The sequence below is a fragment of the Pteropus medius genome, unplaced genomic scaffold (genome assembly GCF_902729225.1).
Source record: "Pteropus medius unplaced genomic scaffold, Ma_sr-lr_union100, whole genome shotgun sequence".
NCBI lineage: Eukaryota > Metazoa > Chordata > Mammalia > Chiroptera > Pteropodidae > Pteropus > Pteropus medius.
In genome coordinates, this window is record NW_024347788.1 from 6808791 (window position 1) to 6824301 (window position 15511).

The 15511-nt window shown below is 41.2% G+C and overlaps 1 protein-coding gene and 1 pseudogene across 1 annotated transcript; one reads left to right on the forward strand and one right to left on the reverse strand.

Annotated features, from left to right (window-relative positions):
- Positions 1-341: 341 nt before the first annotated feature.
- Positions 342-4641, reverse strand: LOC120614363 (kelch repeat and BTB domain-containing protein 6). Its single transcript, XM_039877181.1, has one exon. It carries the CDS (start codon positions 4593-4595, stop codon positions 2586-2588), a length of 2010 nt encoding a protein of 669 aa, XP_039733115.1. The 5' UTR covers positions 4596-4641; the 3' UTR covers positions 342-2585.
- A 2755-nt stretch (positions 4642-7396) lies between these two features.
- LOC120614430 (glutathione S-transferase P-like) lies at positions 7397-8043 on the forward strand (annotated as a pseudogene).
- The last annotated feature ends 7468 nt before the right edge of the window (positions 8044-15511 follow it).

A 15511-nucleotide genomic window follows, 5' to 3' on the forward strand; every position in this document is an offset into this window, starting at 1 on the left:
ACAAGCAAATTGCTAAATTAATTTCTACTGCCTCTTTCTGGAAACCCTAATGCCACTTGTCATTTGAACTGAAAAAAACTTGCAAAAATTTAGGTTCTTTGAGTTTTTCAGGCTATACGTACAGATACAAAGGATAATTAAGGGCATTCTAAATCTTACAAATAGTAGTCCTGCCAGCACCACACTGAGAACTTGCTAAAAGATGTAATTAAAAGGTGTGAAAACTGCGACGAGGTGCTTTTGTGTCGAGAAGGGATTTCAACACTGCTAGTTATGTCATTCACTACACAAGCAAGGGTTGTATACATTCAGCAGAAACAATGAATTAAAAAGTCAGAAAGTCTGGGTTCTAGTACCAGTTTTATTTGTAACTAATCACATACAAATCACTTACCTATAAAATAATGGTTAACATCTATTCCCTAATTCACAAATATGTCACGAAACCCAAGAAAACCTCTTTGGGAATGGAGATATTACCACCATTTAGCTTAGGCTTTACCTAAAGGTTGAAAATGACAAATTGACTGCATACCTTAATTCTGCAGATGGATAGTCTGGATGAAATCAGCGTTGTCCTATTTCACCATGAAAAAACAAAAAGCTATCAAAAGAAGTTACCGGTGAAGAAACAGCTGACCAAAAATGACACTACTAAGAAACAGCTTTGTGTTAAGTACAGTGCTTTTAACAACCCTGATGTCAAATGGAACAAAATTTAGCCAAACTAAAAGCATGTCTGACCTGGTGGAAGAACATACACTACTAGAACACGCATCCTATTTCACTACAAAATGTTCAATGGGAATGTTTTGTAGAATCTTCAGATAGCCAATAAAAATTGCTCAGAACTTAAAAATCTTTTATGTCTCCCTTTCTCCATTCTCGTCCTACGGTATTTCATTCAAAAATTTAGTTTCCCACCTGAGAGAGCACACTCCTCAGTACTCTGCCACGGTTAAGAACTGTTAGCCTTCCGTCACCAGAGAATACACACAGAAGAGGAATCAGCATGTCACTGAAGGAAGATTCAGGAAGATAATTCTAATTGAGTATACAAAATTTTATACACTATCAAGCATCTGGTCATTTATCATGTATATGTACAATGACATATCTAGTAAACCCTCAAGAGGTAAGCATTTATATTTTCTTATATAATTAACGATGTCAGTTTTATGTGATTTAGTCTCTATTTCTGGACTTTCCCTTACATATAGTGACAGTAACAAAGACTGGAGCATGGTTCACAGAGAAACACAGAACAGATAAGAATACCCTAATAAAATAATCATGTATAACACCACTGCTTAGGGAAATATTTTAGACGAAATATACTTTCACTACTGGCCCCAAATGCCATCATCCATTTATGTTATTTAACTGTAAACTTTTAATACAAAAATACCTTTAAGCTGATAACATTTAGTGACTTACAAAACTGACAGTATATTTCAATGCTACACAAAACAGTTCTATACTTAAAACTTAAAGTTTTAAAGTTCTTTGCTGGCACTTGATTTTATAGTTGATAGATACGATAACTACTAATCAATAAAATACTGTTCTTAGCTTATACATATTTTCAAAACCAGTATTACCTCACAAAACAGTAAAGAAGAATCACAACTTGCTGACAAATCTAAGATGAACACGAAAACTATACAGTCAAAATATTTTAAGAATCACAAACTTTTTAAGACAATGAATAAAAATTTACACAATCGTGTCCAGTGAAAAAAAAAGGATTATTCCTCTGATTCAATGAAGCATGTACTAAGTATAGATAAAAATATGAACCTACAAAGCCAGTTACTGAGTTTTTTTTTTTGTTCGTTTGTTTTTTACCTTTGTAGATGATTGGTGACACGGCTAGAATGGAATTTTTTTTAGATGGAAAACGGGTCACTATTTGCAAATACACATTTTATATTACAAATTTAAAACTGAAATTTCTTTCCAAACAGTAGAATCCTGTATTTTTTGTTCTTATTATCGGTGAGTTTATGGCCATTCTGTACGATATTACAAATGAAATCATTCAGTCACATTAAACATATATGTAATTTTTTTTTTCTTCACAAAAGGGGAGAAAACTAAACTAAAACTTAGCAAACTATGAGTTAGAACAATTTGTAAAAACCCACTGTTTTAAAGTTTAGGAAATCTACTACACTGCAAGGAAAGTATATACTTTCAAAACCCTATCTAGTAATTCCTATCCAATCTGTTTTCTACTATAAAAATTAAAATTCAAGTTACTGTACTTGTGGCACTAAACAGAACGTAAGATTTAATAATAGAAGACTAACTTAGCATAATCGAACAGAAACATACTAAACAAATCAATACTGGACTTTTAGAACAGTAAATTATTAAATAGGTTTATTTTTTGGAGAGTGCTTAAATTCTCTAATACTAAATTACATTAGCATTTCAAACAATACCCTTTCTAAACCAAATCTGAAATTAATCTTTTCTTTCCCAGTAAAGGGAAAGGGTATTTCTTTTAGCTACTTTCCAAGTAGTAAAAATACCTTAGTGTTTCAACCTATCTACAACGAACCCTGCTGATACTGTGCATTTCACTGAGGCGCTACCTGTACCCACAAATCATCATCAGATAAAGAACTTGAACTTCCTGACTCAGAATCCAGCTCACTAAATCCACCCAAATCCCACTCAGTACTAGATTCACTCGGTATCTCTTCTTCCTCAGTGAGGAAACTGTGACCAGGCTCAAGGCAGGAAGGATAAACACGAGCTGAGAGGCAAAAAAAGTTAGAATCAAACTGAAAAAGGCCTAATGTGGTACCTATATTAATCCACTGGTCTCCACTAATGTCATACTCATACACGGTCACCCGGTTCTTTTTCCACTGCGGGGTGCGCGAGGTGATCAGCAACAATTTTTGGCCATGAGTGATGATCCGGTAGTTGCTCGTCTCAGACACCAAAGGAATATTATTAATCTGCCTCCATTCTGCTCTGACCGGGTTGTAGACCTTCATGACCGGGATGTCACAGATACAATAGATCTCATCATTGAAGACACAGGCTTCCTGAAAATCATGGCGCTTGAGAGAAACACATTTCAGCCACATGTTGTGGCTGGGATCATAGCAGAACATGCGCTTACTGTTGAGAGCATACAGATAGTTCTGAATTACCATTAAGTCAAAGGAGATAAAAGAGTGGGGTAGTGGAGCCACCAGTGCCCACTGGTTCCTCTGAACACTGTAGCATTCCACTTCCTTCAGTTTAACTCCGGTGATAGGGTCTCGCCCACCCAGGATGTAAATGTAGCCATTGAGGTATGCCACATCCATGCCCTCGCGGCAGAGCAAGCGATCTGCCAGCTGCTGCCAACTGTTCTGCGCTGGTTTATACACCCAGAGGTCTTTCCTGGGCTGGGCAGCGAGATAGATGTCGTGGTCGGGAGAGACACAGACTGCTAAGGTGGTGACAGTCCTAGTGTGAGCAAGGCAGGTCAAAGGTGACGGCACTTTGTAAATATCGCCCGAGTATGGGTCACAGCACAGAAAGGGATCTCTGGGATGTCCGAAGAAGATCACCATCTTCTTGGCACACACACCCAGCCTCTGGGGTGGATTTTCCGCTGCGGACACAACAGAGCTGCTGCTGCACTCTGGCTTTGGCACCAGAGACTTGTACAGCATGTCACCATATCGCATCTGCAGGGCCCCTTCAATCAGGTCCAGACAGTACTTCTTCACAGTGGTGTTGGTCAGCAGCCCTTTCAGGTAATCCTGATCTTCATCGCTGAAGTGTGCCCAGCGGACGCACTTGAAGACTTCGGCAGCGCTGGGACCCCGCTCCTTGGGAGCCGCCTCCAACCACTGCACGGCCACGTGACACACTGTTTGCTCATGCTCTATGTTTAGACTGTCCAGGCGCAGCACGGCCAGCAGCTGGGCCAAGGTCAGATCTGCCAGAGTTTCCTCCCGAATCGGACCCATCTGGCTGAGCTGCTTGAAGTTGTGGGCTATGAAGGACTGCGCTTGTGATCGCAGCTTACGATGGCCGAAGGCGTCGGCGAACTTGAAGATGGCGGTGCAGTTGGCCAGGTCAAGGCGGCGGGCCAGGAAGGAGGCACAGGCCTCCCGCACGTACTCGAGCTGCAGCATGTCGGACGCCGCGTAAAGGCGCTCCACGTTGGCTTCACTCAGGGACACACGACCCGTGTAGCAGTATTCGACCAGCACCTCGAAGGACTCGGCATCCACGTCGTGCATGGTCACGTTCGCCTGCTGGCTCTCGTACATGCCGCCGGTGAACATGCTCTTGAAGTAGGGACACGCGGCAGCCAGCACGTTACGGTTGCAGGGGAACAGGCGGCCCGTGCCAGGCCCGCTGCCAGGCGTCACCACCTCGATGGTCACATCGCACAGCAGCCGCGCGTCGTAGAAGGACTTGAGCTGTGCCAGCAGCGCTGCAGAGTGGGCCGTGTCCTTCAGCTCCTCGGGGCCCGTGAAAAAGGCCGACACCGAGGGCTTGTGAATCCTCTTGGGCCGTTTCCCACCACGGGGGCTGGCGAGGCGGCGAGAGCGCGGAGCGTCTTCCCGGGACTGCATGGTGGAGATGGCGGCGGGGCGCTGAAGGCGAGAACGGGTGCAAGGACCCGGCTATGGCTCCTCCTCACCAGGCTCTCGCTGGCGCAAAGATAACGGTATCTCCGGAGAGACGTCCGCACGAGTCCATCTACCTAAGGGAGCCGTGTGCCAAGGTGCCGCTCTCTTTACGGCATAGACAGCGTCTGACTCACCCTCTCCCAGTTCCGCGCCCTTTCTCCGCCTCGGCTCGCCCTCAGAGAACCCGCTGGCAGCAACCGAGAGCCGCCACCGCCGCGCTGGCAATGCCGCTAGGCGTCCAGGAGAACTACAGCGCCCAGCTGGCCTTTCGCGCCTCGAGGCATGCCGGGCCGGCGGGCCCACGGCGTAGGCTTATGGGCAGAGGCCGCTGTGAATGTCGGGAGCAGTAGTTTCAATAGTATCGCGAGATTTATCGGCCGTTCATTGTTTGGGCGGACGGAATTAGAAATAGCCAATTCTCTCCGATTCGGTATTACGGTAGAACTTTGGGTTTGGAATCCAGATTAGACACCTGTTCTAGTATTTATCAATGGTTTGACTTCTCTCTCAGAACTGCCCTGATTTGTAAAATGTGAATCATAACAGTAGTTCATAGCGTTATGTGAAGAGTAAATGAGATAAACCATGGGCTTGTACAGGATTCTCTGAAACGCATGATAGTTAACGAAGTACTTAACGCCATACCTATAATCTAAAGGTTCAATAAGCCTTAGCTCTAATAGCATTTATGAAAAATGAAGTACGCACTCATTTGAAATCATGAGCCTGCAGGAAAAAATTTAAAACCCTGCAGGTTTCTGCAGAAATCCCTTTAAGTTTTTAAATAATAGATTTTATTGTTAAGATTAGTTTTACTGGGAAATCGAGCAGAAAGTTACAAGGAGTACCCACAGACTGCACCTCCCCACAGTTTCCCCTGTTATTAACATCTTGCATTATTATATGCATTAATTACAAGTGATAAATTTACGCTGATAAATTTATACTGATATAATATTAATTGAATTGTATAGTGTTTTTAGGGGGTCACTCTGTTGTACACTGTTGGGTTTTGAAAATATATATAATGTCATGTATCCACCATTACAGTATCATACAGAATATTTTCACTGCCCTAAAAATCCTCTTGTGTTCAATCTATGCCTCCTCCTCCAACCACCCACTGGAAACTACTGATCTTCTTAATATACAGTTTTACCTTATCCAGATGTCATCTAGTTGGAATCATACAGTATGTACCCTTTTAAGATATATGCTTTCACTTAGCAATATTCATTTCGGTTTCCTCCATGTCTTTTTATGGCTTGATTTTTTTTTTTTATTATTGAATAATAGTGCATGTTTACTTAGCCATTCACCTACCGAATGACATTTTGTTTGCTTTGGATTTTTGCAATTGCGAATCAACCTGCTAGAAACACTCGTACTGTTTTTTTTTTTTTGGTTTTTTTTTTTTTTTTGCTGACCTAAGTTTTCACTCATTTTGGTAAATACCACAGAATGTGATTGCTGGATCCGAGGGTAAGACTGGTTTTATAAGGAACTGCCTAGAGCCATCTCTTGGTTTGGTTATGTTGATAGCTGTTGTTGAACAGAAACTCTCAACCCACTTCTCAAAGCTCTTAAAAATTCCCATTAATTATATGCTTTACCGCTAAGGTGAAAATTCAGATCATCACCTCCAAAAGTGGCAGAATTTTACTGAGGACAACTTACAACTCCAGTGGCCACTTTGGGACACTTGGAATTTCCTTAAGCCTGGCTATCTACAACGTACTCTCAAATCTTGGACTCTAAGATCTCTTCTTACCAATGGTCATCTTGTTTTGCTTGGTATGAGCAGGCTGAAAAATAAAATGTCTCCAGTCCATCTCAAACTGTAGTCTCTTAAAGATTGTCTCTTTTACCATGTGTCCACAATCTCAGGCTCCCGTCCTCACCCAGAACTCACCATGTGACCAAACAAGCCCTTTCTCTTACCTTCTATTCCTGCTTTTTCTGTAGATTCTCTTTTTCTTCCTTCAGTCTCTATTCTTCCTTTTTACCCCTCCTTGCCTCCATTAAACTACTTAGGCTCCAACTCCCCAAAATAAGAACGCTTATTATTGGTCTTTCCCTACCTGCGAAAGAAGGCAACTATTCCTTAATCCTTGATCTCACTCAGATTTACATGTTATTGTGAGAATCTTTTTGGATCACCATAAAAATAGGGAAGAATCTATTAATCAATTCAGACTGATCCTCAGGGCATAGTCTCTTGTGATCTATGATTTATAACAACTTTTGCCACTACTAGTGTGTCCCGGAGATGCCACTTTATTGTATGAAAAGTCAAATAGACCACTCTTCAAGAGGACCTTCAATCAAATAAATCAGAACACCCCCGAGGCTTACATGCAGGCCAAAACCATAAGGGAGAGCAAGTTTAGAATCCATTCCCACCATCTTCCTTCAAAGGTTGATTGGTCAAAGATACAAAATAGCAGAATACAAAGAGATGATCTATCTCTTACTAAAGACATAGTTTAGGAAATGTTTGGAAGGATTACTCTTAATCTCACCCTAAATGACTGAACATTTTCCATCTTGGTCACTAGAGTCATTAAGGCTATGACTAGAAATTAGAGATATTATTCAAAACATACTGTAAATTAGTGAGGTGACCTTTCTCTGAAATACATACACTCAACATCACGAAGAGCCTGTTGCAGGAAAAAAAAAATCAAAACAATGTAAACTCGGGTTCTTCCGCCGCCACTGTCATCTTTGTCTACATCGCAACCATGTCGCCCTACAGCATCGTCTACTCCCCTGTTTGAGGGCACTGCGAGGTCATGCGCATGCTCTTGGCTGACCAGGACCTGAGCTGGAAGGAGGGGGTGGTGACCAAGGAGACCTGGCTGCAGGGCTCACTCAAAATCTCCTGTCTATATGGGCAGCTCCCTCAAGTTCCAGGGTAAAGACCTCATCCTGTACCATCCTTCGCCACCTGGGCGCCCCCTTGGGCTATGTGGACAGGACCAGCAGGAGGTGACGCTGGCGGATGTGGTGAATGGCAGTGTGGAGGCCCTCCGCTGCAAATCCATCACCCTCATTTAACCAACTACGAGGCGGGCAAGGAGGACTATGTGAAGGAGCTGCCGGGGCACCCGAAGCTTTTGGAGACCCTGTTGTCCCAGGACCAGAGGGCCAGGCCTTCATCGTGAGCAACCAGATCTCCTCTGCTGACTTGCTGCTGAATCACCAGGTCTCGGCCCCGGCTGCCTGAACTCCTCCCGGCTGCCTGGACTCCTCCCCGCTGCTCTCGGCCTAGGTGGCTTGCCCTAGGTCCTGGCCCAAGCTCAAGGCCTTCCTGGCCTCCCACGAACACGCGAACCTGCCCATCAGTGGCAACTGGAAACAAGTAGGGCGTGTGGCTCCCTCAGCATGAGGCAGGGGCCACCTGCCAATCCTCCCCAGGACCAATAAAATTCCCGAGAAAGGAAAAACAGAACAAACAATAACAACAACAAAACAATGCCAACTCAAGACTTTACAACTTAGTTTGAAGGAAACAAGCCAGGACAATTGGCTCCCTCCAAAACTCCCATGGACAGAGATAATTGTGGATACTGAAAAGAAAAGGGACATTAGACTTGGTATTAACCAGCCTCAAAATGCAAATGTGAACAAGAGACTAAAAATCCATCTCTCAATGACTTTCCTCGGAGAATCCCTCCCTTTTTGGTGAACAACTAACTCTTAATGTGCAAGGGGGAATAATCATAACTGTCGATGGACATCCCACCACCTTGCTAGTGGACACAGGCAACAATTTCACCATTAACACTATTATTCCCTGCAATTCTTTCCTAATCTAATATGTAGATGACCTTCTTCTCTGCTCACCTGATTTTAACAACTCATTTGCTCCAAGCTTTTGCCCACGACAGACATAAAGTTTCTAAAAACAAAATGAAATTACTTAGCCTCTTCAAGAGCATTTTCTAGGACATGCTTTCTCCCTTGAAGGAGAGCCTTCATCCCCTAAGAGCTTCACCAATTCCCCATTCCCCTGAGACCAAAAGGCACCTCTGAGGGCTTCTGGGATGAGTTGGCTGTTGCTGGCACTGGATCCCGAGCTTTTTTCCCTGTTGCTCTCCCTTCTATGCCAGGACTAAGGAAACAACACCTATCTCCTCAATGGGGACATTCCTGCATGTCTGCATTTCAAAATCTGAAAACCTCTATTCTCTTCTCCTGCTTTTGGACTCTCCAATTACTCACAACCCTTTTTTCTTTTTAGTCACAAAAACAGAAGGACATACATGTCCTTGTTTTCAGGATGGTTAGAAGCTTTTCTCTGCAAATGGGCTACGGCTGTACCTGTAGCTAAGCTGTGATCAGAAAGAATTTTCCCTACTTGGGGATCCCCTTGTTCCTCTTTTGTGATAGGAACACTTCACGGCCTAAAACGTTACGATCTTTATCATCCTCCGTCCTCTGGAAAAATAAAACAGGCAACAATGCTCTTAAATTCAAGCCAAACTCTCTGAGGAACTCAGCCTGCCCAAAGTCTGGCACATGGCCCTGATGATTCTCGAACCCTACACCTCCAGTCAACACTGATTATTCCCTTATGAAATAATCCTGGCAGGCCAATGAGGATTCCTTACCTCCTCTGGTCCCTGGATGGCCCTAATTTGATCCAACCCCACATCTATCCTTAAATGCTACAAACGTCTTACTAAATACACTCATATTTATTATCAACAGATCAGGTTTCCTTTCCCGTCACAGCTCTTACATGGTCTTCAAATTAGAGGTTTAATCGACTGGAAAAGACCAATCTTGAACCTAAGTGCAAAGGATCTTCCACTGTGTCATAACTACCAATACTGCTAAAAGACTGCAAGAAATACAGCACGTACTTTATGTTTCACAATTTAAAAACAGAAGGCGATTTCGGTTTTGTACATACGGAGCTTGGAGAGTCACCACTCTCTAACAACAAGTGCAAAATGGAATAGAATCAACAACTCCTCTTGGATCCAGAAGAGGGAGGACACAGGGCAAACAGCTGCTCCCCAGATTGCAGAGACAGACAGGCGGACACGGGAAGCTCTAGCTTAGCTTACCAGAGCAGAGATCCGGGAGCCGAAGCTGCTGCAGGAACCAGTGCCGAGGGAGGAAAACCTGAAATACGATGACACGGAAGGACCAGTGTGGACACTTCTAGGGTTAAATTAACTCCAGAGGACGCAACCACGGAGGGGCCGCATGCTATGGTGAGATTTGCCTGCAGGAGCTTGGCCAGTTTTCACAGTAAATATGGGAGAAAAATTCCTTCATACTTCCGAAGGGAGAGGCGGGGAAAGGAACCATTTTAAAATACAGCAGAGCACTGTTCTTAACAGGGATGGCCCTCAGGAGGAACTAGTTAACCAGACCCTAACCTGCTGAGGTCTTAGCAGGGCCTAACCGATTTAAAGGGCGAGACAGACCGAACTCCACTCAGCTCGAGCCTTCCATTTGGAAGAAGGAAAACACCCAAGTCCAGCCCACTCTATCCCACGTAAAGGGAAGGAGAACAATAAAAACACTTTTCAAGCCGACGATTCAGAGGCATAGGTTCACTAAAAGACTGCAACGTTATCACAGGATAGAAGTAGAGAACATTTTCCCTCCCCCCACACCTCACCACATTACTATGGGCCTATTTGCAGCAATTCCTTCCACCCGCTACATCGTGGCCAGCAATCAAGAAAAAATTAAAAGGCAAAAACATAATCCGAAGAGACAGAGCATGCATCAGAACCAGCCGTGGAAGGGATGTTGGAATTATCAGACCAGGAATTGAAAACGACTATGAATAGTATGCTAAGGACTCAAAGATCAAAGTAGACAGCGTGCAGAAACTGCTGGCAATGTAAGAAGAGACATGGAACCTAAGAAAGAACCAGAAAGAAACAACAGAGGTTCTGGTTCAAGATGGCGACATAGGAAGATGCTTAACTCACCTTCTCCCATGAACACACTGAATTCACAGCTATATGTGGAACAACTTCCTGTGAAAAAGAAACTAAAAACCAGTGGAATGCCCCCTTCACTTTGGGCAAACAAGAGGGAAACCACAACAAAGTGGGCAGGAAAGGCTGAGACATGACGTGGCCATAAACCCCACCCCTGGTGTGGGGAACCCACAGCAAGAGGGATCTCAAAACCCAGAGCTTCACCCTGAAGAGTGAAGGCTTTGTGACCCACATTGGCACCCCAACTTTTAAGACCAGCACCTCAGAGATGAACCCTCAAAACACTTGGCTTTGAAGGCCAGTGAGGCTTACATCCACGAAACCGGTGGGGCCGCAGTTAACCAACTGAGAGGGCTCTCAAAGGCTCCAGGTGCAGCAGGACCCGCCCCAGGGCCCAGCACAGGGGAGCCCTTTGAAGATGCCCGGACTTCAGGTGAAAGAGACTCATTTGCTAATTTTAAAGCGTTGGCCTGAAGGGCAAGGAGTCTGATGGGAAACTTCCCAGGGAGGAAGGCTGCGGGATGCTCTCTCTCGGCTCTCCGTTTGCCTTGCCAGTGGCCTCCACTTTCCCTTTCCTTTCCACCAGGTGCCATATTTATGCTCCAGCTGGCAGGCGCCATTTTCTGCCATTTCTGCCTTGCTAGATCTGTTTGTTGCCATTTTTTTTTCCTTTTCTTTCTGCTTTTTATCCTCCCTTCTTTTTCTTTCTTTTTGTAGTAAGTGTCATCTTCTCGTTCTCCCTCTGCCTCATCCCAGAGGGTCAGTATGTCCCAGAGGGGGGGGGTCTTCTACACAACTGTGTTGACCCGGCTTTGGTGGCTGTCACCCAGGGGATGCTCCTTTATCACCTGGTCTGGGAGGCCAGAGGGACCCTCTTTTCCTGGGTCCCCTGGGCCTGTAACAATTGGAGAGACAGTTCTTAGTGAACCAGGGCACCTCACAAATAGGAGTAACCCCTAGGCTTTCTGAAAAACAGGCCTATTGTTTTTGATCATAGTTTCTATGTTTCTAGAATTTATCCATTTCTTCTAGGTTATCTCATTTGTTGACGTATAATTACTCATAGTAGTTTCTTACGATCTTTAGTTTTTCTCTATTATCCGTTGGAATGTCCTCTTTTATTTCCATTTTTTTTTTTTTTTGAGCTGTCGCTCTTTTTTTTTCTTTTTAGCCTAGCTAAAGGTTCGTCACTGTTATTTTTTTAAAAACCAGCTATTAGTTTTGTTGGTCTTTCCTATTGTTTTTGTAGTCTCTACTTCATTTATTTCTGCTCTGATCTTTGTTATTTCCTCACTTCTGTTGCCTTTGGGTTTAGGTTTCTCTTTTTCTAGTTCCTTGAGATGTAAAGATATGTTGTTTATTTGAGATCTTTTTAATTAATGTAGGCATTTATTGCTAGAAAATTTCCTGTTAGAACTGCTTTTGCTGCATGCCATAAGTTTGGGTGTTGCATTTCCATTTTCATTTGCCTCAAAATATTTTTGGATTTCCCTTTTGATTTCTTCTTTGACCCATTAGTTATTTAGAAGTGTGTTGTTTAATTTCCACATATTTGTCAATGTTCCAATTATCCTCCTGTTACTGATTTCTAGTTCCATATTAACATGGTCCCTAACATATGATCTATCCTGGAGAATGTTCTATGTGTGTTTGAGAAAAATGTATATTCTGGTACTGTTGGATGGAATGTTCATATAAGTCTGTTAGGTCTATTTAGTCTACAGTATTGTTCAAATGTGTCTCCTTCTTTATTTTCTGTCTGGATGACCTATCCATTGTTGATAGCGGGGTATTAAAGACTCATATAATTATTTTACTGGCTTTCATTAAATACTTTTTATTTTTGTCTTGCCTTATTGTTCTAGCTACGACTTCTAGTACTATGTTGAATAAGAGTGGTGAGAATGGGCATCCTTGTTTTGTTACTGATCTTAGAGAAAAAGCTTTCAATTTTTTACTGTTGAGTGTATTAGCTGTGGGTTTGTCATACATGGCATTTATTATTTTGAGGTAGTTTCCTTCAATACCCAATTTATTAAACATTTTTATTGTGAAAGTATGTTGCATTTTGTCAGATGTTTTTCTGCATCTATCGAGATGATCATATGATTTTTTAAAATCTTTCATTCTGTTAATGTGATGCCTATATTTACAACTGATATCACATTTATCGATTCGCATATGTCGAAGTGTCCTTGCAACCCAGGGACAAATCGCTCCTTGGTCATGGTGTATAATCCTTTTAATGTATTGTTGAATTCAGTCTGCTAATATTTGGTTGAGCATTTTTGCATTTATGTTTATCAGGGATATTGGTCTATAGTTTACTTTTTTTGTAGTGTCCTTTTCTGATTTTGGTATTCAGGTAATAGTAGTCTCATAAAATGACCTTAGAAGTGTTCCTTAATCTTCAGTTTTGTGGAAGAATTTGAGAAGGATTGGCATTACTCTTTTACAAACGTTTGGTTGAACTCACCAGTGAAGCCATCTATTCCCAGGGTTTTCTATGTCGGGAGATTTTTGATTACTGATCCAATCTTATTACTCGATATTGGTCTGTTCAGATTTTCTACTTATTCCTGATTCAGTCTTGCTAGGTTCTATGTTTTAGGAGTTTATCCATTTCTTCTAGCTTATTCAACTTATTAGCATATAATTGTTCATAGCAGTCTCTTATGATCCTGTGAATTTCTTAGTATCAGTTGCAATTATCTCCTTTTTCATTTCTTATTTTATTTTAGTCTTCTCTTTTTTCTTAATTAGTCTAGGTTAAGGTTTGTTAATTTTGTTTATCATTTTGAAAAAGTGGTTCTATTTTGTTGATCATTTCTATTGTTTTTCTGGTCTTCTAGTTCATTTATTTCCACTTCGATCATTGTTATTTCCTTCCTTCTGCTAACTTTGAGTTTAGTTTGTTCCTCTTTTTCTAGTTACTTGAGATGTGAAATTAGGTATTTGAGATCATGCTATTTTCTCAGTATATACATCTAACACTATTAAACATTCCTTTTAGAACTGCTCTTGTAGCATCCCATGGGTTTTGGTGTGTTGTGTTCCATTTTCATTTGAGATTTTTTACATTTCCCTTTTTATTTTTTCTTTGACCCACTGGAGTGTGTTATTTAGTTTCCACTTGTTTAAAAATTTACTTTTGTTGCTGACTTCTAGTTTCATACCATTGTTTTCAGAAAAGACACTTGGTACCACTTCAATCTTAAATTTGTTAATCTTGTTTTGTGGCCTATTATATGATCTATCCTTGAGAATGTTCCATGTGTGCTAGAGACGCATGTGTTCCTCTACCTGGATGGAATGTTCTATAAATGTGTGTTAGATCCATTGGTCTAAAATATGGTTTAAGTCCAACGTTTTCTTATGGATTTTCTGTCTGGATGACTTATCTATTGCTGAAAGTATAGTGTTGAAGTCCCCTACTATTATTATATTATAGTCTATTTTTATTTTCAGATCTATTTGTATTTGCTTAATATATGTTGGTGTCCAACGTTGAGTGTGTATATTTCAATTGTTATACCTTCTTGATGAATTGACGTCTTTATCATTATATAAGGACCTTTGTCTCATTATAATTTTTGGCTTAGAGTCTGCTTTGTCTCATATAATCATAGTTACTCCTGTTCTCTTCTGGTTTCTACTTGCATGGAATATCTTTTCCTGTTTCTTCATTTTGAGCTTATGTGTGTCCATAAATCTGAAGTGAGTTTCTTGTAGGCAGTGAATAGTTGGTCCTTATCTTTTCATTTATCCAGTCACTCTGCATTTTGATTGATAAATTCAATCCATTTATCTTTAGAGGAATTACTAATAGTAAGAACTTACTAATGCCATCTTATTAAGTACCTTCTGGCTGTATTGTAGTTCTGTGGTTTCCTTCTCTCTCTGTTTTTGCCTACCTTTGCAAATTGGTGATTTTCCATAGTGGCATGCTGTTTCTTCTTTCTTTATCATATGTGAATCTATTCTTCGTTTTTGCTTATGGTTACCATTAGGCTTACATAAGACATCTTATAAATAAAACAGTCCATTTAAGCTGATAGCAATTTATTTCAATCACATACAAAAGCTCTACCCTTTTGCCTCCTATTATATTTTTGACATTTTCGTTTATTTCTTTTTAAATTATACACTCATTAACAACTTATAGTAGAATTAATAAGATATAGTTATTTTATTACTTTGTTCTTTTAACCTTTATACTATAGCTAATGGGTACACATGATCCTATTACAGAATTAGTTTTCTAAATCCGACTGTATATTTACCTTTACCTGTGTGTTGGATACTTTTATATGTTTTCATGTCACTTATTAATGTCTTTTCATTTCAGCTTGAAGAACTTTCAACATTATTTTTGCAAGGCAGGGCTGGTAGTGATGAATTCCCTCAGCTTTTCCATGTCTAGAAAAGTATTTCTCCTTCATGACTTTGTTGGACAGAGTATTCTTGACTGTAAAATTTTTTCTTTCAACACTTTGACTATGTCATTCCACACTCCTCTGGACCATCTGGTTTCTGCTTAGAAATCTGCTGATTGACTAATGGGATTTATTCGTAGGTTATAATCTTTTTTTCTCTGACTTCATTTAGGATTCTGTCTTCATCTTTGATTTTTGACAGTTTCATTACAATGTGTCTTGAAGGTTGTTTTGCATTGAGATTATAGCGAGGGTGATATTTGTGAACATAGATGTCCAAGATTGGAAAGTTCTCAGCAATTATCTTCTTAATGAATTGACCCTTTCATCAATATATAATATATTTTTTTCTCCTGTAACAATTCTTGACTTAAAGTCTATTTTGTCTAATATTAGTATAGCCACTCATGCTCTCCTTTGGTTTCTATTTGCATGGAATATTTTTTCCATC